Here is a 26,451-nt window from a genome sequence, read left to right as displayed (position 1 = left end):
TAAGCATCCCACCATGTATGGGGAAGTCCTGTGAGACAAAGAATTATTCTTCCCCAAATACTGATAGCATCCCCACTGAGAAACACTGCAGCTTCAGACAAAAGAACTATCACTCCAAGCCTGCGTGTGAAACAATTACAATCAGAGAAGCAGTGGTCAGCCCCCTCTGAAGGAGCAGAGTACTTTGCAGTTTACAGTCCTGCATCTCCCATGTGTCTGCCACAGCCACCCTGTGCATTAAGCAGGGGAGGGATGATGTATTAGCCCCATTTTACAGATGGAGAAAATAAGGTTCCTTGGAGGAACGCTGGAGTTCCCTGTCTGTGACCTCTTCTAGTCTGGAGTTGCAGTTGGCCTGACTCAAATGGCTACATCTGGCTGTATTAGGAGATGGGGCTGTGGCCCTCTAGAGTGGGAGGGACACGAAGGGTACAGACTTGGGTGCGTTTGCACTGCAAAGACATTGGTTTGTTCTATAAATGCACTGGTGGACTCCACCCCAGGGCCTTTGCACATGCTGATCCCTACAGCTAGAATTCTTTTTCCTCAATATCCTCAATACTTGCTCCTTCACCTTCTTTAAATCTCTGCTCAAATGTAACCTTCTCAGAGAAGCTTTCCTTGACTACTCTAAATAAAATAGTAGTTTCATCTCTTGCATTCCCTATCCATTTACCTCACCCTACTTCCTCCCACAGCAATCACAACCACCTGACACACACAGGTATTTGTGTGTATATTCGTGTTGTCTCCCCCCCACTAGACAATAAGCACCAGGAGGGCAGGGATTTGGGTCTTTCTTGTTCCCAGCTGTATCCCTCGTGTCTGGAAAGGCACCTGGCACATGGTAGCACACAGTAAATATTTGTTGAAGAAAGGCACGAATGTCCTGAAGATCAGCCCCCAGAAGCCACTGGGCCGGTATAATCCCAGCATGGTCATGGTTAAGCAGGGGTACAGCCCACAACAGCTGCAAGCTCTGAATTTAATTGTTGTGCTCACTGCCATGTCTACCACCTTCTAGCTCTGTGACCTTGGTTGAGTCACTTCCCTGCCTGCAGCCTTGGTTTCCGCTTTCATGATGAGGTGATGATAATGTCTGCCTCTTAAGGAAACAACCTGTGAAAAGCACCTAAATGGGGAATTTCCCAGAGGGCCCAATAAATGCGACTCTTTTTCCTCTTCCTTCCACAGGAAGTCCCCATGGTAGTTTCTCTCTGGGATTTCTCATTCTGTATCACAGGGCCTGATGTGTCTCTTACACATCTACCTCGTGTTGCTCCATCGGCCCCATCCCTCCCCACCCCTAACCCTCCAGGTCTCGTTCCCACACCCCGCAGGAGCACACACAGACACACATGACTCCTGCCACCAGACCTAGCTCGGGATGTCTACACCCATGGCAGAAAGGGGGTGGCTACTCACTGTGCCAGAATTCACATATTTCTTTTTCTTCATTTTCTTTTTCGGGTTTACCACCTGCAGAAAAAAACGGTGACCAGGTAAGAAGGAGCGTTTCCAAGCAGTCAGGGCTGGGCGTGGCCCTGAAGGCAGGAGAGAGGGAGGAGTCGTGGGTGACTAGGTAGACACAGAAGGAAGAACGAACTGGATTTCGGTCACAGGTGGGAAGTGCAGGTGGGAGGCTAGCAGGCTGTGCAGGTGGAAACTGAGAGCCTGGGGAGAGAAGCCCAGAACAACCTTGGAGCCACCACAGGCATGAAAGTCACCCAGATGACATGGTGCTCACTGACATTCACGGGACGACAGCTTGCTAGGCAGCCCGTCGAAATGAGGGCACACTGCAGCCCCAAGACTACACTGCGCCTCAGTTTCCCAACCTGTTCTATGAGGGTGTGGAACTTTTAGAATTTACCGGATCTCGAACTTTTACCCCAAAGTAGCCCTCCCAGTGGAGGAGAATGAACACGGACTCCTGGGGGCCTGGGCATCGCCGAAAAATCTGGCCACAAGCACATTTCTTTGAAGTCTGCTCTGTTATCTTTAAATCTGCCTGTATGCCACATTTCCACTCTCTAATTATAACTGTTTTAATATTAAAGCACTGTTTTGTTCTCAGATCTTCTGTGAAGTGGGCACTGAGAAAGCATCCTGTTTGTTCTGAGGTTTCATGCATAACCTGGCACACAGCCCCTCCCCCATCCCACCCCCACCCCACCCCACCAGCCTCTCCAGCCCTAACCGGCTGCACCCCCTAGGGGCCAGCCTAGCAACCTCCCAACTCCTGAGCTGGAGTTCTAAGCCTCCTCCTCTCCCTCTCCTCACATCCCCAGGGTCTCCAGGGCAGGTGTGGGGTCTGCCCTCCTGTGCAAGGGGCACTGAGGGGCTCCCAGGACCAGCAGCTGTGCTGGCTCTGGATACAGTGGTAAGACATTGCCCCCATTCCTGAGGACATCGTGGTCTTTGAGGGGGCAGGAAGTATGATAAACAGGTAATAGGTATGGGAGTGGGGTGGGGGGTAGAGCAGGAGCACCAAGGAGAGGCATCTACTTCAGACCCTGGGGTAGAGTGGGTGTGCAGGTGGGGGCTTCCTGAGGCAAGAACAGCAAAGGGAACCCCAAGGGAGGCACAAGCACAAATGAAGCCACGGAGACTGAGACAGCATGGAGGTTCAGAGAGCCTCAGATGGCATGATGGGGCTGAGAGTGGGGATGGGTAGAGGGGAGCGGACAGCGCTAGACCGTAGGGGCTCCTAGAGCTGTGATGTATACGGCTGCTTACACACGCCCTCCCCCGCCCCCCCAGTTGCACATAGACTGCGGGTCACTGGGGCATGGCACCCGTGTGAAGGAGCTTGGACTCCCCTTGTAGGTAAAGATCCCTTTAGGATCTCAGCTGGTGTGGAGTCTCCCCCCTCCCCTGTGCGAACCAGGCAGAGGCAGTGGGTGACATGCACAGTCGGGGGTTAAGCAGGGCAGCAATGTGGTCAATTACAATTTTGGAGGAATATTTGGTTACTGACTGGAGGACGGAAGGAGGTGGAAAGGCCATTATGGGGCTGTCACAAAGTCCCTACACAGGGGAGACGGTGACAGTGGGGGTAGACGGGAATGAAGGGGACAAATGTCAGGATATTTAGGTAGCAGGAGGAGTAGGATTCAGTCATGGACTGGGTGTGGGATGAGGGGCAGGAGGTGTCAAGGATGCCTCCCCAGGTGCCATGGCCGCTGTGATGACAACACAGGAGGAGGAGCTGGCTGGCCAGGGGGAGAGGAGGGCTGCAGGGACTTTAGCCAGTGCATTCAGTTTGGGAAGGCTGAGTCTAAGGAGTGGCCAGAAGACAGCTGGGCATATGCGTTGGACACCCAGGCTGATGCTGGGGCCTGAGATGAGGATCTTTCCTGGCAGAAGCCTGTTCTCTCTTCAGGCACTTCTGACTCTAGAAGGGCCTTCCTGAGCCCAAACCGGCCTCCCAGGGATGCCCTCCATGGTGCAAGGCCTGCCCCAGGGCTGCCAGAGTTAATTCCTTTTCTACCTGATGGCGTTTCAGATGTGTAAAGACAGCACTTCTTTTTGCCAGCGCTGCAGTTTCTCTCATTGATTGCAAGGGGGCAGGGACCAATGACTGAGAAAACAAGTCACTGAAGCCTGAGAGATCGTGGCCTCATCTGAGCCTGTCAAGCATCCTTAGAATCAAACTCCAGGAGACCTGACCCCTTCCCTTCACTTCCCTAAAAATGTCCTTAAAAGAGTCCAGGGCTTCCCTGGTGGCACAGTGGTTGAGAGTCTGCCTGCCGATGCAGGGGACACGGGTTCGTGCCCCGGTCCGGGAGGATCCCACATGCCTCGGAGCGGCTGGGCCCGTGAGCCATGGCCGCTGGGCCTGCGCGTCCAGAGCCTGTGCTCTGCAACGGGAGGGGCCGCGGCGGTTAGAGGCCCGCGTACCGCTAAAAAAAAAAAAAAAGAGTCCAAAGACGGAGCGTGCTTCTCTCTGCCTGGGTGAGGGGACAGAGACGGCTCCGTCCTTTGTCCTTACAAAAAGCAAAGCAATTAACTATGAGGATCATGGCTCTTTCAAAGAAATCCATCACGTTCCATTCTCACAAATAGCCTTGTTCAATTGAATTCAGTGTGAATGTATAATAAGCACCTACTGTGTGCCCAGGAGGGCCCAGGCCAATGTGACCAGGGCAACAGGAAGGGCTGTCACTTTGTCTGCCCTTGGGGAGCTTCAGTCTAGTTGGAACACAAGACCTGCCCACTCGGAACAGAGATACAGGTTGAGGGAGTAGATGCATACAGGGATTAGGGTTCAGAGATGGGAGTCAAAGCCAGCTCTAGCTGAGTGATGTAAGGATAGACCCAGTTTGTAGGATGGTTGTGAAATGTAAATCTCCTGGCACCCAAGCGCTCAACAGATGAAACTAGGAGATAGCACTGACGTAATGCTCACTAGTGGCCAGACATTGTTCTAGTAACTTATTTAATTCTCAGTGTGCATGGCACAGAGTGGGGCAAGAACTCAGCCAGGGTCGCAGGGCTAATACATGGTGGAGTCAGGATATGAACCCTGGGCTGTAAATTAGGGTTATAAGTATCTGCAGTTCAGTAGGTCTGGCATGAACTATGCTGTCCATGAAGTTCATAAGTGGGAGAAAATAGGCCACCAGAGGAGTAGGACCTGAGCTAGATGTGGAAGGTGGGAGGGTATCCTGAGAGGGAGCACACACACAGGCAAAGGCTCAGCAGTAGAAAGTGTCCTTGGAGGGCAGATGATATTATCTCCAGAGAGACCGGGTGTCTTGTCCAAGGTTCTCTGGTCTAGATGGAGGTATCCTGATTCCTGTTCCTCTCTTTCCTTCCAGAAAAGAGAAGATATTCTGCAGGCCCTGAGACTGCTCTGATTAAAGGCAGAAGGCTACTTGAACTCAGGACCTCAGGTCTTGGGCCTAGAACCTTCTGACACTGTTCCCCACCCTCTGCCCACCTGCACTTCTATTCCCCCTCCTTGTTGGAAGAGCTCTCTCAGGGGGGGCACTATAACTCAATGATTTGGAGTCAGATAAGCTTAGGTTGTTTGCCTCTTGAGTCTGCCACTTACTGGGCTTTGGTCAAGTCCCCTCACTTCTCTGCGATTCAGTCTCCTTAACTGTGAAATGGGACAATAACACCCACCTCACAGGAGAACAAGCAAAAACCCCAGCCACGGGCTTCCCTGGTGACGCAGTGGTTGAGAGTCCACCTGCCGATGCAGGGGACACGGGTTCGTGCCCCAGTCCGGGAAGATCCCACATGCCATGGAGCGGCTGGACCCGTGAGCCATGGCCGCTGAGCCTGCGCGTCCGGAGCCTGTGCTCCGCAACGGGAGAGGCCACAACAGTGAGAGGCCCGCGTACCGCAAAAAAACAAACAAACAAAAAAACCCAGCCATGGCTCACTGTTAGTCCTCAGCAACTGGGAGCTACATATAGTCAGAGCAAACCCCAGCCTTCAGGTGTCTGCCTCACCTCATAGATGTTGAATTGGCTCTGCCCGCGGGCCAGCTCCCGGTAACTTGTGGTGAACTCCCCAATGAAGTCATGGCTGCAAGGGAAAGTTGCTGCTGAACGGCGAGGCCCAGGCTGTGCGCTGCCTCTGCTCATCCCCCCGCCTCTCATGTCCCTTCCCCTGGCTCTCAGTTCTGCCCGGGGCCTCTGCTCCAGGGGTACACACCAGCAGAGAGGGTGGGCCCCTGGGAAGAGTCCAGTGTCACCCATGGAGCAAGAAACCCAACAGACACCCAGCAAAGAGCAGGGTCCTGGAGAATAGGACCCACTTCTAATACTTGGATTCTTATTTGAACGAACGAGCAATAGTATGTATTTTGGGGACAACTGGGGAAATTTGAACATGAAATGAATATTAGATGGTATTCAAGAATTATTGTTCAATGTGTCAGGTGCAATAATGACATTTGTAGTTATTTAGAAAAATGCCCTTATTTTTTAGACATTCTCAATGAGATATTTAGAGGTAAAAATGCCATGAACTGTAACTTAAACTACATCAAAACATAGATAAGGCAACTATGGCAACATGTAACACTTGTTAGATTCAGGTGATAGGCTTAAAGTGTTCATTAAACTCTTCTCTCTACTTTTCTGTGTACTTGACATTTTTCCAATAACATTTTTTGAAAAGACAATTAGCTTTAGGTCCGTCCAGGCAGCTTGAGGTGTTTTCTGCAGTGTTTACACCTTCTGCATCTCTGCCCCACAAGCATGTGTTGACAGTAAGTGCAGCAAAACCTTGTACAAAGCAGAACTCGCATATGCCCTGCGGTTGGCTGCCTTTCGCCACCACTCTCCCTGATAGAGGGCAGTGGTTAGCATGCTGGCCAGGAATGCCTGCTGGAGTGTGGTGCCCAGGAGGTACCCCTGGGGCCTTGCCCCACCTTGAGTCCACACTGTCTTTTGTCTACATATTTACAGCTCTCAGCATTCAGACTATGAGCTCCTTGATGGTGGGACCCAATGGCGTCTGGTAGCTGTCTCCAGCTTCCCTGGTAAAGGAAAGGTATGGGGAACTCCAGGGTAAGGTGATGAGGTGAATCGTGGGTGGAAGCCTGAAGCTGACTTGCCTGTGATGTGGTTAAAGCGAAGAGAGGAGGGGACAGAGTGAGCTGGCAGAGTAGTGTTGGCACTAGAGTTTCTCTACAGGAAGGTGTTGGGCAGGTGAGCTCCTTGGAAGGAGCTCCGGCCTAACTTAGAGCTGTACTTGCACAGCCCTTCACGGCATCCCCCATCCATGTCACAGACTTGATAGGCACCAGTGGAGATCAGAGGGCTTAAAGCCCCTCTATGACCCCCCTGGTAGCACCACAGGATGGAGGGCTCACAAAAGTCAGGAAGTATGACATACTTGGATTTGGTTGGATTTGGTTCAACAGACAAGCAGGAGCCGGTGAGGGTTCTACTAAAGTTGTGAGAGGCCTGTTCTGTTCCTCGTCTATGAATTCCCAGTGATACTGGCTCCTTGGGGGCACTTAGATACACAGAAGAGGAAGCCCCTGGCCTCCCCAAGGTTAGGCTCAGCCCTACTCAGGCTCTGCCTTACCGCTCCGGGGTCCATTCATATGCTCGCCTTTCCCATATCCCACTCCGTCAGCCCTGCTCCCCACAAACAACTCCTCTGAGGAGTCAAGGGCCTCCTGCTAGATTTCAGGGAGTCTCTGAGAGCCAAGCTCATCTTCTGCACTTCAGTCACCGCACGATGCTTAGCCTCACACAGAGAACGTGGTCATGAATGCTCAGGAGGTCACTAATATCTGCCTGTACCTTAGAACACGCACATTTCAGAAAATCCTACGTTCTTCCAAATGTGGGGAGATTTTAGACACTGGCTGGCCGCTAGGCAGCTGTTTGAGGAAAAGAGGCCTCTTACACCCCTTGCACCATGTCCTGCAGGACACAGGCCCTCTGGTGCCTCAGTGGAGCTGGGCACGGAAGAGCCACCGAGGCAGTGGTCCCTCCACAGGAAACCCAGGCCCCTCACCCCCCAAGCTGCCATGGGTGGGGACCTGGGCATAGCTCTCTCCATGAGAGGGCAAGATCCACCTTCCTCCCAGGGGCTGTCCCCCTCCTTGCTCACCTTCTGTCCTTCTGCCAGCTTACCTGCCATCTCGATCCCAGTCGTATACCTCCACCTTGATGGTCCTGTAAGGCAAAGGGCCCATGGTGGGATGGACTTGACCCAGCACCTGCGTAGCCTGAGAATGGGGCCACCTGCGTGGCCTTCTCACGCTCCTGGGCCAAAGGGGGATGGACGAACACCCACCTGGCTCTGAGGGCCCTCGGTGAAGAGGCAGCAGCCCAGGAGACAAAGGAACTATCTTGAAGCCTTTAAAGGTCTTAGGGACAGAGGCAGCTCCAAAGCTGCACTGGGACTTCCCTGAATTTCAGGGAAGATGTAGAAAGGCAGCCTCAGACTTCAGTTCACCCCACCTTCTCTTGGCCACCCCAGATGGGGCACAGATCCCAGCATGAAGCCATACTGCAGTTTATCAGGGGTGGGGCCGTTAGAGTGTGAGTGTGGTGCTCCGTAGATCCAAGGCCTAAGCAGGGTGGGCTCTCCTGGTGGGACCCTGGGGTTCAAGGAGTCTGAGTGGTGGGGAGCTACCCCGCATGTCAGGGATGGACCCAGGGGTCCTGACTCAGGATGGCCTGCTGAGCTTTTCCATGCCAGACTGGCTCCTGAGTGAGGGTGTAATTATCTTCACATTTTAGCCTGTCTGCTTTAATTAGTTTGTTTTGACTCCTGAGCTTGGGGCTGGGCTTTGGGAGCCCATTTTATTTTTAGCCTGTTTCTATGGCAACAGGCTAGCAGACCAGAGGCAGAGGAGGGAGGTGGAGGTTGCAGGTTAACCCTTGGTACCAGCAGTCCTCCAGGGATGCCCAGGGATGGGGCAGATGCCCGGGTCCCTCTGCAGGGTCAGGGTCTGGAGAGGTGGAAGAGGCATGGGGGAGCTGGGTCTCCAGCCTTCAGTTCTAAATGGGGCACACAGAGGCGGCTGCCCAGGCCCGTGTTCTATGAATATCTCATCATTTGGCCCATGGCCGCGGCCCATCTCCTCAAGTCTGCAGGGAGCCGGCCTTGGAGTTCCAGAACCCCCAGAAGGAGGCGCTGTCTCCCTTCAGATGAGCCTCCATGGGGCATGGGGGTGGGATGCGGATTCTCCCGCATCAGGGTAGAAACTGTTCAGGAAATGAAGGGATGCCCAGTACGTTGTGCAGCAACTGGATTTTTGTTACCAAAATGTAAAATGGGGCAGGCATAGAAGCCCACCATTTAGAGGAATCCTTTAAATTTTTGTGAAAAACAAAAAACTATGTCTCTCTGAGGAGAATTATTATGGAAAGAAAAATAAAATCTAGGCCTCTGAAGGTAGGCTGGTGATCTGGAAAGAGTAGAAAGTGTCTGGGGTGTGGACTTGGATGCTGGGCCCTTTGCACTGGGACCTGGAGATGTCGCTTAACCTCTCTGAGCCACAAAATCATTTTAAAGTAGGGATAATAACGGCCCTACAGAATAGCTGTGGAGACAAATTGGTAAAACTGCCTGGCATGCGTTGGATCTCTATAAACATGCCTCCTGGGCTTCCCTGGTGATGCAGTGGCTGGAAATCCGTCTGCCAGTGCAGGGGACACGGGTTCGATCCCTGGTCCGGGAAGATCCCACATGCTGCGGAGCAACTAAGCCCGTGCGCCACAACTGCTGAGCCTGCTCTCTAGAGCCCGCGAGCCACAACTATTGAAGCTCACGTGCCTCGAGCCCGTGCTTTGCAACAAGAGAAGCCACCGCAATGACAAGCCCGCGCACCGCAAGGGAGACACAACACAGCCCAAAAGAAATTAAAACAAAAAAAAGCCTCCTCTCCACTTTAGCATTTGGGCCACACCTGGGATAGTTTTGTTTGTTTGTTTTTTTACAATAAATTTATTTATTTTATTATATTTATTTATTGTTTCTGGCTGCATTGGGTCTTCATTGCTGTGCGCGTGCTTTTCTCTGGTTGTGGCGAGCGGGGGCTACTCTTCGTTGCGGTTCGTGGGCTTCTCATTGCAGTGGCTTCTCTTGTTGCGGAGCACGGGCTCTAGGCACGTGGGCTTCAGTAGTTGTGGCACGTGGGCTCAGTAGTTGTGGCACGTGGGCACACCACAACAACGGACCACCAACACCAGTCCCTCAGGTGACTAGATCAGTGACAGCCAACGTGCTCAGAGGCTATAGGAGGACCCCAGTCATAGCCACGGCCTTGGATACCCAAAAAAATCACTGGGGAGAATTTTTTTTTAATCTCACTGCCAGAAGGCGTGATTTAATTGGTTTGGATAGGGCTCAGGCACAGGTAGTTTTTAAAAGTCCCCTGGCTGATTCTAATGTGCTTCCAGAGCCACTAACCTCTCTAGATGAAATTAACTGGTTTTCAAACTTGGTTACACATCGGATCCCCCAGGGAGCTTTAGCAATCCTGATGCTGATGCCTCACCCCAGAGATTCAGAATCAATTGTTCTGGGGGTGCAGCCTGTGCAGGGGAATTGTTAAAAGCTCCTCAGGGGGGCTTCCCTGGTGGCGCAGTCGTTGAGAATCTGCCTGCCAATGCAGGGGACACGGGTTCGAGCCCTGATCTGGGAAGATCCCACATGCCGCAGAGTAACTGGGCCCGTGAGCCACAACTACTGAGCCTGCGCGTCTGGAGCCTGTGCTCCGCAACAAGAGAGGCTGCGACAGTGAGAGGCCCGCGCACCGCGATGAAGAGAGGCCCCCGCTCACCGCAACTAGAGAAAGCCCTCGCGCAGAAATGAAGACCCAACACAGCCTAAATAAATAAAAAAAAAAAAAAAAAAAGCTCCTCAGGGGATTTGAACTTGCAGCTGAGGTTGAGACCACTGAGTATGAGATTCCTGTGCCAACTCACCCCAGTAGCAATCACAGCCAAGGCTCCAGGGATGGCTGCAGGGAGTCAGATTAGCTCGGAGACCGAAATCTCCAGAACTGGGGAAGAAGGAGGTGCCCAGAGGCAGGGGAAGGCAGAAGCAAAAGCCAGACACAGCTGGTCAGTAGCAGCACCAGGCCTCTTGGCAGGGAGCCAGTGTCCTGTGGGTCTCTGAACGCATGGGGCAGGAGTGACAGAGCAGGGTGTGTGAGCCCCAGCAGGCCAGCAAGGATGGGGAACGCTGGCAAAGACTCCAGGCTTGCCCCCCAGCACACCAAGCAGCTCTGTCCATAGCCTCCTCTGAACCGAGCTGTAGGTCTGCTCCTAATGAGCCTCTCCCTCTCCCAGGCAGGGAAAACAGGAAAAGGTATGTTTCCCTGATGCTTACAAGTCCCGAGGGCCGACAGGCCTTGAGGGGTTCACCCTAAACTAACTGAGTCAGTCCATTACTTTGAGAAGCTGCTGGGAGGAAGAAGAGCATCGAGCCTCACAGGCCCAGGCAGTGAGGCTTGATGGCAGAGGTGCTGTGCAACCCCAGCTGTACTGCACTGACTGTGGCTCCTGTGTCTGAGTTCAGCTTGTGCATGTGTGAACCAGGGATAAGACACTCCTAACTGAAGCCATAGTATTGGGCCCAGCCCCTCCCGGTGCTCAGCGTGTGGTGGGGTTCAAAGGAGAAGCAACTGGTTCAATCCAGGGGGCCGAAGTTTGGGTGATGTGACAGCCCCCCAGCTCCTGGGAACCCTCTCCCTTCTCCAGGTGAAGACCCAGTACGCTTAACACCCTTTTAAAACCTACTTATTCACCATGAAGGTGTGAGTGAGTGATAGCAGCCCGACCCAGAGGAATTTGGTTTAACAGGGACAAATCCTCAAGTCGCAGAATATTCAAGGACAGAGCAGGGGGACTTCAGGGAAGGCAGGAGAAGTGCTTTCATCACCCTTCACCTCACTTCACCCCACTGGAGGGCTAGATTAATTCTGACCCTGAGTCCACTTCCTCTGACTCAGGTTCTGCTCAGCTGGGTCACTTGGGTTTGGTCTTGTGTGGACTGGAAACACAGCAAAGGCAGGGGGACCCCAAACCAGGGGAACCCCAAATTAGAGGGCCAGCCCAGAAGTGACTTCTGGAGAAGGGACATGCACCTTCTCCTTGCCCTGGCAAATGACATAATCTGTGGTGCTCCGTTTCCCCATCTGTGAAATGGGCATGTCATTAGTACCCATCTTCTAGGGTTATTGTGAAATTTAAACTCACAAAATAAGATACTGTATTTAAACCAATTAGGACACAATTTGGCCCGTGTCCTAAAGACTCAGTAAAGCTTAATGAGATTAACTCGTTTCCACCCCCATCATTCCAAGAAAATGGCCCTTTCTCAGCAGATCCCTGGTTCTCACCCCCTGGCCCTCTTTTTCACAATAGTAAGTTGATATTTCTGTTTGAACTCTCTTCTCTCAGCTCCCTGACTATGGCTGCCCTCCCCTTGGTCCCTTCTTATCTCTCTGACATCCCCCTACTCCTGACCTCTGCCAGCCCCCCTCCTGGGGACTCCCAGACCTCTGTTCTCCTCTCCCCTGGGAAGAACACCACTGTACCTGTCCCATAGCCACACAGTCTGGCTCCCTGTCACACTTCCCATTTCCACTAGTGGTACCATCGTCTCTCATCCTCCAAACTCCAAACCCTAATAATCTCTACGTCTCTTTCACTCCCATATCCAGGCAGCTGTCAAGGCCTTTTGAGTCTTCCTTATACCTCCTATCTCGAAGCAGACCTGCTCAAGCCCCTGAGCAAACTCTCCTAGAGCTGTCCTCCAAGTGTCCCACCCCACTCACCCCACGCCTTGACCATTCATCAGCAGAGCGCTGGAGTTTAAGAACACAGATCCTAGAGCCAGCCTGCTTGGGTCCAGATTCTGATGCTACTGGCAGTAAGACCCTGGGTGAGTTACTTAACCTCTCTGGGCCTCAGTTTCCTTACCTACGAGATGTGGATAGTATTTGTACCTTTTCCAGAAGAGGTACTAATTGTTGGGAGGATTAAATTAGTTCACATACATCAATTACCTCAGAAGTGCCACAGGAGCCTTTGCTGTTATTATTATGACCCATGTCTCCCACCTTGGCCTGGGAGCAACCTCAGAAGGAAACTTGGGTCTGAGAGCTCATTGTGTCCACAGCACCCAACACGGTGTCTGGTGCCCGGCTGGCCTGGAAGACAGGGCTGCTGGATTAAACCCAATGTGTACTGTGAGACTTCAAGAGGTGCCTCGTAAGTAGAGGAAAGCGGCCTTGTTTTCCTGAACAAGGCCCACCCTGTCCTGCCCTACGGGGGCCTCCCAAATGCCTGCACCTCCTGAGTGGCTGTTGTGTATGTGGGTGACCCTAGGGCTCAGCAGGGGGCAGGTCTACTCGCCTACCAGGCCAGTGTGACACACCTGACACCTCCATTAGCACCACTGTCAGTCACATCACAGTTAATCTGTCCCTGGCTTTGGAGGAGGGCCCAAGCTGCCCAGCCATCCTGGAGGGAAACCAGTCCAGGGCTCAGCCTGGGAGGGGGATGGGAGCCCACCTGGGCTTTCCGCAAAGCCTGCACCTTCCCCCCACACCCGCACCTCCTCCGATGGCTGACCGGAGAGCCCAGGCCTCTGAGCTGGGCTGACCTCCTTACAAGGCTGGATTCTGAGGCCCTAGGAGGCCTTCCCTGGGATGCAGGTTGTGGGGGGTCAGCTGGACAAACCCCGAAACCTCTAGGCAGTGCGGTCGGAAATCCCAATTCCTTCCACCCCTATGAGAATGGAGCTGCCATGTTCTCCCATCCCCCAACCTTGAATTTCCGCTCCCTTCCTCTCTATCCCAACCATTTTTCCTACATCCCTTGTCCCCAGGAACTGACGCTGCCCCCGCAACCTTCCACCCTGCCCTGAGCCTCCTTTAGACCCTGTTGCTTCAACCCCTCCCATTCCCCACCACTCCAGAAGCCCCAGGACCTGGCTAGACACGGAACGGGGGTTTGTTTGGCTGAAATGCCTATTTTTGTTTCCAGTCTCATTTTGCACAACTATTTAACTGTCTAAAATATATGTGTGCACATCTGAGCTCCCTGTAAACCCCCTGAAGACAGAAATGCGGCTACATTCCCTTGAATGCCACACAGCTGGAGGCGCAGTGCTGAGCACATCGTAGGTGCTCAATGACCACCTATGGAACAGACTGTGGCTTTTCTGTCCCAGCCGAGGCAGGAAAAGAAGCCACTTCATCTCCTGGATCAGCAGCCTAATAGGGAGAGAGACAGGGGTGCCTGGAGGCCATCCATCTGCTCATTCCTGTCCCCTCACCCCACCGCACATACCCTGTCAGTAGCCACTGTGAACAGAGTGCCAGGGAGCCCATGCCAATGCCACCAGCCAGGATGCCCTGAGGTATCTGTTCTGACACCCTAGGGCTCCTGTCAGAGTGGCCAGCAGAGGCCCAGCTTCCTCAGGGCTGCCTGGACAGCCCTGCCCGAGAAGCCCCTGCCAGCTCGCCCACCTGCTATAGCAACCACCAGGAAACCAGGCTGGGTTCTTGTGACTTAACACAGACCAATACCGTGTTACAGCTCCCATCCTACGTGTCCCCTCTCCCCCCTGCACTTGCCACAATTTGTAATTATATGTTTCTTTGTGCAATTATTGGATTAATGTCTGCCTCCCCCGCTAGCATATAAACTCCAAGAGGTTGGGTGAAGGGTGAAGACTGTGTGTTTTGTTTCCTCCTGACTTCCCAGCATCTAGTGCAGTGCCTGTCACATGGTAGGGCATCAATAAACGTTTGTGGATGAAATGCTGAATGGTATTTTATGTATACCAGAGCCTTACATGTAGGTTGTGAGCTTCAAAGCAGCCCTACAAGGTAGGTGGATGTTTAGGTACCCAGTTTACAGATAAGGAAACTGAGGCTCAGACAGGTCAAAGTTTGCCCAGGTTGAGAGTGCTTTTTTCGTCACAGGGTCAGGATTGGAAACTAGGTATCTGTATCTATACTCAACAATCTACACTCAAACAATGATGAGGTGTATTATGAGTAGGCTTTGTAGCGTCAAAAAATTCCATGAGCTGTTTGCACTGCATCCCTCACCTCCATTTATGGCAACTCATCTGGCAGCGCATATCCTGGGATCCTGACTCCCCAGAGTCTCTCAGCCAGGAGTTGGAGCTGCTGGGGACGAAGTCACCTCTACATGCATCTAGAGCCGCCATCTGGCCCCCACCTGCCCCTCACTGGGCACAGTGAAAAGACCAGCTACTGAGCTCCGGGCAGGGCGCCCAACACACACCAGGGCTTCTCTGAAATCCTTGGTACCTCCCATCCCCCCAACCTGGGAGGGCTTCCACCAATGGGAAAGTCAGACTGGGAGGAAAAAAGGCGGGGTGTGGTGAGGGAAGGGCAGGGAGCCAGAGGGATCCCCAGTTCCACCCTGTGCAGGGCCACCAGCACGCAGCTCCAGGAGGCTCTGCTCGCTTGTACTGATGGGATGGCCCTCATCAACGTGACCGTGCCCCCCGCACCTGTGCTTGGGGACAGGGGACATTTTCTCATCTCACCGATCATAGTCCCCGTTGCAGAGGGCTCTCACAGGAATGGAGAAAGTTTGCCAGACTGGGTTTAGGGTGTTCTTCATGACCTCAGTCTTGTGGCAGATGGTGAACCTGGCAAAGAAGAGAGGGAAGTCTGTCAGTCCTGACTCCAAGGGAGGCAGAATTCAGATCACCAGAGGGGCTGGCTTGTTAATCTCTGCAGTTGCCAGACAGTAGAAACAATGGCTTCGTGAGGTGATGAGCTGCCTGTCACTAGCAGCATCCAGGTAGAAGCTAGACAGCCATTCCTTTTTTTTTTATCTTTGTATAAACTTCAGTTTATTTTATTTTTTTAACATTTTTATTGGAGTATAATTGCTTTACAATGGTGTGTTAGTTTCTGTTGTATAACAAAGTGAATCAGCTATATATATACATATATCCCCATATCTCCTCCCTCTTGCATCTCCCTCCCACCCTCCCTATCCCACCCCTCTAGGTGGTCACAAAGCACTGAGCTGATCTCCCTGTGCTACACAGCTGCTTCCCACTAGCTATCTATTTTACATTTGGTAGTGTATATATGTCCATGCCACTCTCTCACTTCTTCCCAGCTTACCCTTCCCCCTCCCTGTGTCCTCAAGTCCATTCTCTACATCTGTGTCTTTATTCCTAGACAGCCATTTCTTGATAACACTACAAAAAGGATTCCTGCACCAGGTAAGAGTGTCAGGAGATGTGGCTCTGGCCCCTGTTCTCTGCGTGACCTTGAGCAAGACTGTCCCCCTCTCGGCCTCTATTTCCTCGCCTGTAAACCCAGGGAGTTGGCCACTATTAGACTTCCTTCATCTGAGATCCATGGAAGGATCTGGAGATGGGCTTTAGGGGTCTGTGAACCCTTGAAATCGTCAGTGGAACTGGGTGCCTGAGTTTCATGTGCTTGCTGTTCCCCTGTCTGAAGGACTCTCTCCCAAATTTCCATGTTAACGGCTCACCTCCTTACTTCCTTCAGGTTTCACTCAACTGTCATCTCTTTGACATGAGCACCTGCCCTGAGAACCATTATCTAAAATTTATACCCCCTGGTCCCCTGACTCTGAGATATCCTAGTCCCTTTCCATACTGCTTTTTCCATCCCATCTGTCACCATTTGACATTTGACATGGTCTGTCTTTCTCCTTATTTCTTTCATAGTCTGTCACTAAAATGTAAGCTCCATAAGGGCAAGGGTTTGTCTTCCTTGTTCACTGGTATATCTCTAGTGCCCAGAATAGCACCTGGCACTTAGTAAGGTGTTCATGTAATATTTTTTTCAGAATGAACTAATGAATAAATGTATTTCTCAGAGGAGAGTTTCCATAGCTCTCACTGGCATTTCAAGCCAGTGAAATTAAAGCCCCTGGCTTAGATGATCTCTAAGACCCTTTCAGCTCTTGTAGTCTGAATCCATGAGCTTACTTTGCAAACTGAAAGTGCAGAATTGGCTTAATCCCAGCTGGGCCCCGATCCAGCGCCCCTGCCCACTCCCCATGCCGTGCCTGACTGGCCCCGCCGTGGAAGCCTGCCCTGCCACGTGGAGGGGCAGCGAGAAGCCAGAGAGGAGCTCAGGGCAGGGGCTGTCCCCATGAGATTTCCCAGCATCCACCCTAGCTACCTCCTGGCTTGGAAAGGTCACCCAGGAAGGTGCCTGGGCACCGCCCATACCCACACAGCCTGTGCCATTTCTTCTCTGGCAATTTTCAAGTCAAAATGTCATTCCTGTCACCATGGCTCAGCGTTTCTCTTCTGTGCTCCTTCTCGCCCACCCACTGGAGTGTGAGGTACATGTGGGAGACCTCCCCACACACTCCAGAGCTGGTGATGGGGACAGGAATGGGGAAAGGAGGGGCCACAGCTGCCCATGGCTGGGGCAGTAGGTCGGGCAGGAAGAGGAGCCTGGACTGGGGGAGGAGGCAGGAGCAGCAACTGGTGGTGAAGGGAGGAAGGTTCGCACCCTGCAGGAGCCCTAACCTCCCACCTGCAACAGTCGCACAGACCTGCTGTGGACCCTCCCCGTCTCCCCACCTCTTTGGAACCACTGCCTTCTCTAGCTCCTCTCGCTTGCCAGCCAAACTGCCTGACCAAGTCTTCTAAGCTATTAGCCTCATTTCCTCCCTAGGTCTTTCTTCCTGAGCCCTGTATGGTCTGTTTTCTGCTTCAGACTCTTGCCTGAAACCACTTTCTTTAAACTCCCCCAAGCCCCCCGCCTTTTCCACCACTAAATCCACAGGCCCCTCGATCCCCTGATGTACTTGCCATGGGGGACAAGGCCCTAGTGTGGAAATGGTCCCTGCAGTCATCTCCCAGCTCAACTCAATTCATTTCAACACACACTCGGGACGTGGCCGTGGGGTGAGGGTGTGAACCAACGGGGTCAGACAGATGTGGGCTCCGGTCCCAGGACCACTACCTCCAGCTGTGCAGCCCTGGGCACGTGACTGAGCTTCCCAAAGAACCGTAACTAACGCTGCCAGATCCTGTTCTAATAACCCGAATTAACTCATTTAATCCTCACGGCTTCCCTGGGAGGGAGGTGTTATGATTCTCCCCATCACACACACCAAGAAACTGAAACGCAGAGGGTAGGGCCCCACTGTCCAGAATGGTAGCCACTAGCCTCACGTGGCTATTTACATTTAAATTAACTAAAATGAAATGAAAAATTCAGTTCCTCTGTCGCACTAGCCCCTTTCAAGGGCTCAGCAGCTATACGTGGCTGATGGCGACCATAAGGGACAGTGAGATACAGAACATCTCCACCATCACATAAAGTTCCATTCGGTTAGACACGTGCCTAAAATTACAGAGTTAATGATTGGCAGCGACTGGCCGAGCCCGGCTCTCCATCACCACATTCTTGCTCCCAGACCAGTGATTCTGATTGAAGAAGACAAGGTATATGCAGTGCCAGGAGCACGGGTGCTCCGTGGATGCTTCCTGCCCTTTTCCCTCCTGGCGTGGCAGGCCTGACATTTCACTCCCTGTGGTCCCTCTGGATCGGTTTCTCCAGCTGCCCTTGGTGTCCCCTCACCCCAGACAGAGCCAGCCCATGCTTCAAGTGAAACTCACCCCCAAATAAACCCCCATCGCCTGCCCCATCTGACCAGCTCCTTTGCCATTTTCAACAGTCTGGGTTCCCCGCAGCTCGTCTGCCAGGGAGGGGGCGGTGGGCGGTCCCCACCCAAGTTCCGCAGAGCCAGGTCTTGCCCTGCCCTTTTGCCCATGTCCTCCCCTCCCTGCCTCCTCCCCTGCATTTCCACAGCTCGCCTGGCGCAGCACCTCCCACCTGTTCACCGCGTCAGTCACGAGTCTCTCCCTCTCCCCCGCCCCCTCCCCACCCAACCTACACACCGCTCTGCTAGAATAATCATTGGCAAACACTCTGCAACATGTCCATCTCCTGTTCCACAACCCAAATCCCTCCCTCCTGCTGGCCAGTCAGCCCTCGCCGCTGAGACAAGCCCTGGGGCGGCCCCTGCCCTCCTTTCTGGAGGGGACTTGCATGGACATTTCCATGGGCACCCAGAACATTACTCAGACCTTTTCCTCCCTCCCTCAAATCAAGTCAAAGTCAACAAGAATTATTTAAAGAAATCCTGCTAAGAGTCCTACGGTGAGACAAAGGATCCTTTTGTTATGCAAATTATCGTACCTAATTTCCCTTGTTTTGTACGCTCGTTTAAAGATCAGTTTTCCCTTCGACTGAAACATACCTCCTCCCTGCTGCTGCCCTGCCCCTCAACACACACACACACACACACACACACACACACACGCACGCACGCACGCGCACACGCACACACACGCACACACCCAGAATTTCAGATTCTAGGGGACTTAGCGAGGCCTCCCTGCCCTCTGTTCAGGGCACACTTGCTTTGCACACACTGTTTCTCTAGTATGTTATTCTTCCCTGCTCCTCCCCCCACCCCCAAACCCCAAACCCCGTGGACCCATTTTTTTCCTCTCCTTCAAAACCTTCTTCCTAGTTCCCTTCTCCAGCAGCGTTTCTCTAATTAACCTCCCTGGCCCCATCGCTTCCTCATTCTGCAGAATCCCAGCTAAGCAGCTGCAGCCTTCCAGAGCTGTGGTGCTTAGAGACCATGGAGACCACCTAATCTAACCAGATCATTTTACTGATGAGAAAACAGGCCCAGAGAGGGGGCATACTTGTCTAGGGTCACAGAGCGGGTTGGAAAAGAGGACTTACGTCCCAAGACCCTCAACCTAGAATCTGTCCCTCTGTGTACATCACTGACCTCTTACATTGCCCAACGAGTTGTCTTTCCATCATATTGTGGGTGGCTTCCAGATTAGGGAGAGGAGAGAAGGAAATGGAGGCTTCAAAGATGGGAGGGATTTTGAATGAAGTCTGGGGCCAAGGGGGGAAGGGGGTCCAGATTTGCCATGCTGAGTAGGAAGTAGTGGGGGGAATATGTGTAGTGGGGTGTTAGGAAGGCTGTGCGTGAGCGAGGACAAGGCTTAGAGATGTAGACTGATGCATGTGGAAGAAGGAATAGACTATCAGAGGGGCCCCTCATTCCTGCCCTAGCCCTGTTTTTGCCCGCTCCCTCCATCTCTGACATGCCCAGCGCCAGCCATTTAGTAATGACCCTCAGAATGGCACTGTGGGCTTGCAGTCTGCCCCTTATCCCCCACCAGCCCCATCTGCGTGGCCAGGGTACTACCTTGGAGCCCCTGACTTCCACCCAGAGCCCCTGCCCTCTCTAGAGCAGGGGCCTCAGGGCAGCAGCAGGAGGAGATGGCCCAAGCCACCCCCGCCCGGCAAGTCACCACAGTCCATCCCTCCCCCCAAAGCCCATGCCCCCAGAAGTGGGGGTGAAGCGTTGCCGGAGAACTCACGTTCCATCCTCGTTGCTTCTGTAGAACACCAAGAAGGGGTCAGACTTCCCAAAGAAATCTTTCTTGTCCAGCTTGTTGGCACAGAACTGCATTGTGGCGACATCCTGGTGGGAAGGAGGGAGAAGAGGGGTGTGAGGCACAGAAGCCTGGAGGGGGGCCCCGTCCCTACGGGGACACAGCCCCAGGGCCTGGGGATTCTGGGCCCCAAGCCAGTTAGAAAGGACAGCAGCTCCTGCCCTGCACCACGTGCCAGGCCCTGAGCTAACACTTAGGAGGGTCTCATTTCATCTTCAAACAACCCCACCCGGCAGGTCTGGTGGAGCAGCCGGGCAGTGAGGCAGGTGGATTCTGGAGCCGGCTGCCCCAGTTTGAATCCTGGCTCTACCACTTTGTAGCTGTGTGACCAGGCAAGGGAGGTAACCTCTCAGAGCCTCAGTTTCCCCTCTGTAACATGGGGCTGACTGCAGTACACACTTCAAAGGGCTGTGGTGAGGGCTGAATGAGATCAAGTGTGCGAAGTCTGGAGCAGAGTGCAGGCACGTCACCCACTCGGTCAAGGTTCATGCACAAGGTATCATCGCTATTGTACTGAGTGGCTCAGAGAGAGGTGCAATGACTAACTCAAGCCACTCTGAGCTTGGTCACCTAACCCCAAGCCCTAACCCCAAGCCCTCGCTGGCCACATCGCCTCACTCCCTTACATGACTGTATGGTTCCTCGAGGACATTCAAGTTTACGTATCACTTTCACATGCACTGACTCACAAGAGGCTCATCTAACCCTGAGGTAGCTATAGCTGGACCATGACCCCCCCATTTTACAGCTGAGGAGCCTAAAGCTCAGAGCAGGGAGCAACCCCTACAAGTTTATCAAACAGAGCCCTGGGTTTCTGACTCCCCTGACTAGTTCACAGCTTTGGCTGACCCAGACCTAACACTCAACCCAAGAGCATAAGGAAGGTACCAGGCCTAGTGAGAATCGGTTGACCTCTCCTCTCACACGGCTCCTAGCCGCTCAGCTCGCTGCAGCCAGCAGGGCACTGGGCAGAGATGCCCCCGTGTCCTCCTCTTTGCCCATCCCCGTGTGGTCTCTTCAACCTGAAAGCTCTGCATCCCGACAAGTCAGCTGCCAACCGGCCAGAGCTCAAGGCTCTGTCAATAGTCCCTGGGGCCTGGCCTGGCCCTTGAGGGAAGCGAGGCAGGAAGCAAGCCACCCAGCTCTCTCACGCTGCCCGCTTCCTCTCAGTGGCGAAGAGGGTCTCTGGAGATCAGTGTCCTACAGCCCAGTGAGGACCAAAATGCTGGCAGGGATGAAGATGCAACCTCTCACAGCTTGAAGGACATGGTCAAAGGTTGGGGCAGTGGGTACAATATAATGGTTAAGAATATGGTCTCTGGAGCCAGGCTGCCTGCTTCCGTTCCATCCCCTCACTAGCTGTGTGATCTAGGGCAAATTACTCACCCTCTCTGTGCTCAGTTTCCTCATCTGTAAAATGGGGTACAGGCAAGGCCCACCTCATAGGCTTGTGAGAATGAAATGAGTTAATTGAGTACAGCGCTGAGAACAGTATATTGCACACACTAAGTACTGTGTGTGTACAAGTTATGATGATTTGGATATTTCTCCCCTCCCCCCGCCCACTGTGTGTGGTCTCTGTCCCTGCCCCACTCCCACCTCTACCACCTCATATGCCTTCCCTCAAGGACATCTGACAACAGCAAACAGAGCATCCCTCCATTCACTTGCTCATTCATTCATTCAACAAACATGTATTAGATACCATCTGTGTGGGCCTGTCACTGAACTCAGTGCTTTACAGCCTTATCATATTTAGCCCTCAGAATAATCCTTTGTTGCTTTTTACAAATGAGGACGCTGGGGGTTGGGGGAGCTAGGTAACCTGCCCAACATCACCAGCTGGCAACCGGTGGAACAGAAATTCAACATGTATGAACTCAACATGATTTCAAAGTCATGCCTCTTCCAGCACAGAGCACACTATAGTTCACAAGACCCGCTTCCCTGTATCTTTAGAGTCGCTGATTTCTTCTGACTCGGGTCAGGGCTGGATTCGGGTTGGCCTGGGCTGAGAGGGTCTCCTGAAGGGAGGCCCTGAGGGGCAGTGCTGGGGCACAGTGGCCAGCACACGGAGGCACCCAGGTAATGATGGCTTTTATCATGTCCCTCAGCATCGCCCACCTGAGAGGGACAAGGAGGCCGGATTGGGGGCTTCCAAGGCCTAGAAGCCCCAGGAATCTGAGAGCCTCCTGAGGAATCTAGGACTTCAGACCTGGAATAGAGAATGGCTGACTTACCGAGCACTTACTCGATGCCAGGTGCTGTGTTAAGCCTTCTCTTTACACATATTATTTTACTGAATCCTCATTATAACAGTATGAAGTAACTCCTCTAGTCTCCCAGTTTACAGATGAGGAAACTGAGGCTTTTAGAGGTCGTCCAAGATCACACAGTGGTGGTAACAAAGGCAGTTAGACTTCAGGGCTTTCCCTCACACCCTCCCAGAAAGATATCTAGCCTTCTAAGTCCATCCCCAGCAGTCACTATCTTTCCCCAGGAGAAAGTTCCAATCCCATCCCATGCTGGATGGAGGGAGCACTTTAAACGCCTCCCTGGGGAGTTCCATCCCAAGGCCTAGAAAGAGGAGGAAGCCTAGGACCTGGTAGGCTCCTCCTGGCACTGGCTATATAATTTGTGGGACCCAGTAAAAAGGGAAAATGTGAGGTCCTTTGTTCAAAGAGTATTAAGAGATTTCAAGACTGTAACAGCAGAACATTAAACCAAGAGCAGGTCCTGTGTGACTGAACAGATCACATGCCCATAAAGTGGGCCCTGGCTCCTCCCCATGGATGGAACCATCAGCGGCATCAGAAAACAGACCAGACTTTGCTGAGTAGGAGCCCCAGCAAGGAATGCAAAGCTCTGAGTTCTAGTTTGTCCCAGCAGTCCTTCAAGCCCTCTGAGCCTGTCTTCTCATCTATAAAGTGACGCACTGGACAGGATGATCACCACTGTCCTTTTCAACTGGGCGGTTTAGGTTTTGGCGCTGATGCCACAGGGAGCGTACTGGGAAAGGGGCGGCATCTAGGGAAGGCTGGTGCTCAGGGGACAGTCTGGGGATCCAGGATCCCTCCAGCATAGCTTGGTGGTTATCACAGTGACCTCTCCCACATCTGGAGGTCACCTGTGTGACACCTTCACCTGAATGGATACAGGCAAGCTGCACATGACACCTATACTGGTTGACTATGAAATACACACATATATTTGAAACAACCAAAACAGATGCCACAAAATCCAGAGGCAAAGCTCTTATTTTTCCTTCCTAGAAGGACCCCTGCGGGCCCTGCAAGGTCAGGGAGGGGAGCAGGAATATCAGAAAAATATTAATGCAGAACTTAATAGACCCTAACTTCCAGGACTATTTAGTGCTCCACTGGGAGGGCCATGGTCCCAGCACAGCACCTGACAGAGAGAACAGTACAAAGGAGCCACAGACACCTGGTTGGAACCCCAGCTCTGCCATCTCCTAGCTGAGCAGCCTGGGGCAAGCAATTTAACCTAAGTCTTGGTATTCTCCTCTGGAAAAATGGAGTAATAATGCCCCCTGTGAGACTGTTGGGAAGACCAAGGGAGATGATATATGTTAAGTACCAGTCCACAGTGCCCAGCATAGAACAGTTAAAAGAATAGAAGCCAACACTCGCCAAGTGCCATCTACTCCCGGGCTGACCCATATGGAATTGCCAATGTTCAACTCGTGTTTATCTACGATAACTACAATCGTTATTCCCATTTTAAAGCTGAGGAGACTGAGGCACAGAGAAGTTAATACCCTTTCCTGAAGCTACAAAGCTTAGTAAGAGGAGAAGCTTGGATTGAAACAAGACAGTCTGGCTCCGAAGATTAATAACTGAGATTCCAAATGATGACCCCGAGTCATCAAGATAAGTTTAGTTATGTTTTGTAGCCTCAGTTTGAGAAGTCAGGAAGTGTGAAATCCATTTTAGAAAAGTCTCCTCTATGCAAGCTAGCTAAAAAAAAAAAAGACTGACTCTGAAATTCATCTAACTGGAAACATCCACCAGTGAGCCACATCTCATTCCCCCACCCACCCCCATGGCAAATATGTGTGAGGCATTGCTGGGAGCTTATTTTGTTCTTCAACATGATCTGCCTTCCCTATCGCCACCCAGACCCAGAGACATTCGCCAAAAGCCCATTATGATAAACTGTATGGGGCCATTGTCAAATCCGTGGGCATAAGACAGAACTTCAGAGAGCTTTCTAGGCTATAACCAAGGCAAGGTTCCTCCCTAATGGGTGTGTGGCCCATGGGGAGCCTGTGAGACAAGGAGCATGGAGCTGCTTGGGGACTTGCTTTTGAAGGTGCTTCTGGGTTATGTCAATAGTCCTATTTACTATGCTTCAACTGTTCCCCTTAAATAAGGGTTAATGAATGAATCAACACTTGATATACATGTGACCCCAGGAAGAGGCTAGGGAAGCGGCAATAAAATGCACTGGGCCAGCAGGATCAGGGAGCAGCAAATTCTGGCTGAGGGTCAGAGGTCCTGCTGTTTGACATTCTCAGCCTGGCAGTGGGGCTCTCTGAACACATGATATGCCTGTCCCAAACCAGAAGCATCTCTGGAATCAACTGCAGAGATGATAAAACAGCTCCCGCAATATATAATTTTCTGCAATTTCTGCCTTTTCACCCTATCTTTTAAAAAAACATATTAAGTTCTTCTAAAACAGCAGGATTGCCTCAATTTGCATCTTTCCGCATGTTAATCAGGCTGCTTGGGAGACCACAGCAAACAGCCTTTCTCTCTGGGATGGTGGCCTGGCCCAACTCTAGCATGTTAGGCCTCCCTGACCCAGGAGGTCAGCAAGTGGGCTGAAGGCTGGGAGAGGGTAGCAACACGCCGGGGGTGGGGGGTGGAGAATGGAAGGCTGCTCTGGCTTGGGTCTTGCTGGCAGCCCCCAGGATCAGAGCAAGGATAAGGCAAGTGCAAAATTTAAGGGACTCCAAAAATCTCAATAATGAAAGATTTTAATGAGATTTTTTTTTAAAAGATTTTTTTGATGTGGACCATTTTTAAAGTCTTTATTGAATGTTACAATATTGCTTCTGTTTTATGTTTTGGTGTTTTGGCTGCGAGCCATGTGGGATCTTAGCTCCCCCACCAGGGATCAAACTCGCACCCCCTGCATTAGAAGGTGAAGTCTCAAACACTGGTCTGCCAGGGAAGTCCCTAATGCGATATTTTAAAAAATCAAAATCAATGCAAAAATCCATGATACATAAAATATCAAAAATCTGAATAAAGCCATTTTACAGATGAAGAAACTGAGGCACAGAGAGGTCAAGTAACCTGCCCAGGGTCACAGAGCTCGTAAGCAATGGCATTTGGTCTGGATCCAGAGCCCAAGTTCTAACCACTTTGCCCTACTGCTCACATGCTATACCCTAAGAAGCACTTTTAAATAGATGGTGGAACCATGGTGACATTTACTGTCTTCTCTTTAATATTTGCTGCATTTTCCAAATTTCCTGGAATTAGTACATTGCCTTTTTTAGTCTGAAAAAAGAAGACATTGATTAAAAAGAAAAAACCTATATGGGAAAAGGATCCGAAAAAAGAATGGATATATATATATGTATCACTGAATCACTTTGTTGTACACCTGAAACTAAAACAATATTGTAAATCAACTATACTCCAATATAAAATAAAAATTAAATTAAAAAATAAAGAATCATTAGCCACAACTCTGAAATTTAGCATTCCCGTAGGGAGAAACACAACTCAGAGCTGGGGGTGATTCCGTGACCAGTGACCTTCAGAAGGGCTTCTGCATTCATAGAGGGGCCCAGAGCCCCCGCCTGCCTGGGGTGTAGGCATTCAGGGATAGAAGCAAAGACTCCATAAGCTAGAGTTTATTCTAATGCAGATGGTGAGTATTAAAGTTGGTCTAGGAGGCTAGGCCTGTCGCTACACATTGACGGGAATAACCACCTTGAGGTCAAGCTGGTTTTTCTCTCCTGTCTTAATGACTGACTTCTCAAGCAATCCAATCAGTTGTGTAACTGTTGATTTGGTCATTCAGAGGCTGAATACTCCAGATTGACCGTTTTTCCTCCTGCTCATTGAGCCTGTGTGTCTGGCATACTAACCAAAATCCATCAACTAAAGTTCAAAGAAAAATGGAACAATTCAGCTATGAGGATGTTCACTGCAGTAATAATTATACTGTTTCCTTTAAGAGAATAGCTTTAATAAATTATGGCCCATCCATAAACAGAAATGTGATATACAGCTATTAAAAATGTCTTCCAAGAATATCTAGTGACATGGGAAAATAAATCTCGTTACCATATTCTACTAATTATAAGAAAAAACTATATATTTGTACGCCCAGAAAAAAAGCCTTGGAGGAAACGCATCAAAATGGCAACAGTGATTATCTCTTGTTGATGTTTCTATTCTTTGTATTTTCCAACTGTCTGTTAGAAACATGTTATTT

The 26,451-nt window shown here is 51.6% G+C and overlaps 1 protein-coding gene across 4 annotated transcripts in view; it reads right to left on the bottom strand.

The window, feature by feature from the left end:
* Positions 1-26,451, bottom strand: part of CPNE5 (copine 5) — a gene marked incomplete at both ends in the record, with an annotated part of 89,748 nt that overhangs the window by 11,019 nt on the left and 52,278 nt on the right. For all 4 annotated transcript variants that reach the window (XM_082663581.1, XM_082663582.1, XM_082663583.1 and 1 more), the window contains 5 exons: positions 1,426-1,479; positions 5,466-5,541; positions 7,611-7,652; positions 15,025-15,129; positions 19,900-20,003. In XM_082663581.1, the coding sequence (XP_082519707.1) occupies positions 1,426-1,479; positions 5,466-5,541; positions 7,611-7,652; positions 15,025-15,129; positions 19,900-20,003 (381 nt within the window). The remainder of the gene's footprint in view (positions 1-1,425; positions 1,480-5,465; positions 5,542-7,610; positions 7,653-15,024; positions 15,130-19,899; positions 20,004-26,451) is intronic.

The sequence above is a fragment of the Grampus griseus genome, assembly GCF_964374135.1.
Source record: "Grampus griseus genome assembly, chromosome: 10".
In the NCBI taxonomy this organism is placed as follows: Eukaryota; Metazoa; Chordata; class Mammalia; order Artiodactyla; family Delphinidae; genus Grampus; species Grampus griseus.
The sequence above is the reverse complement of the archived record's forward strand: the minus strand, read 5'-3'. Positions and strand labels throughout refer to the sequence as shown.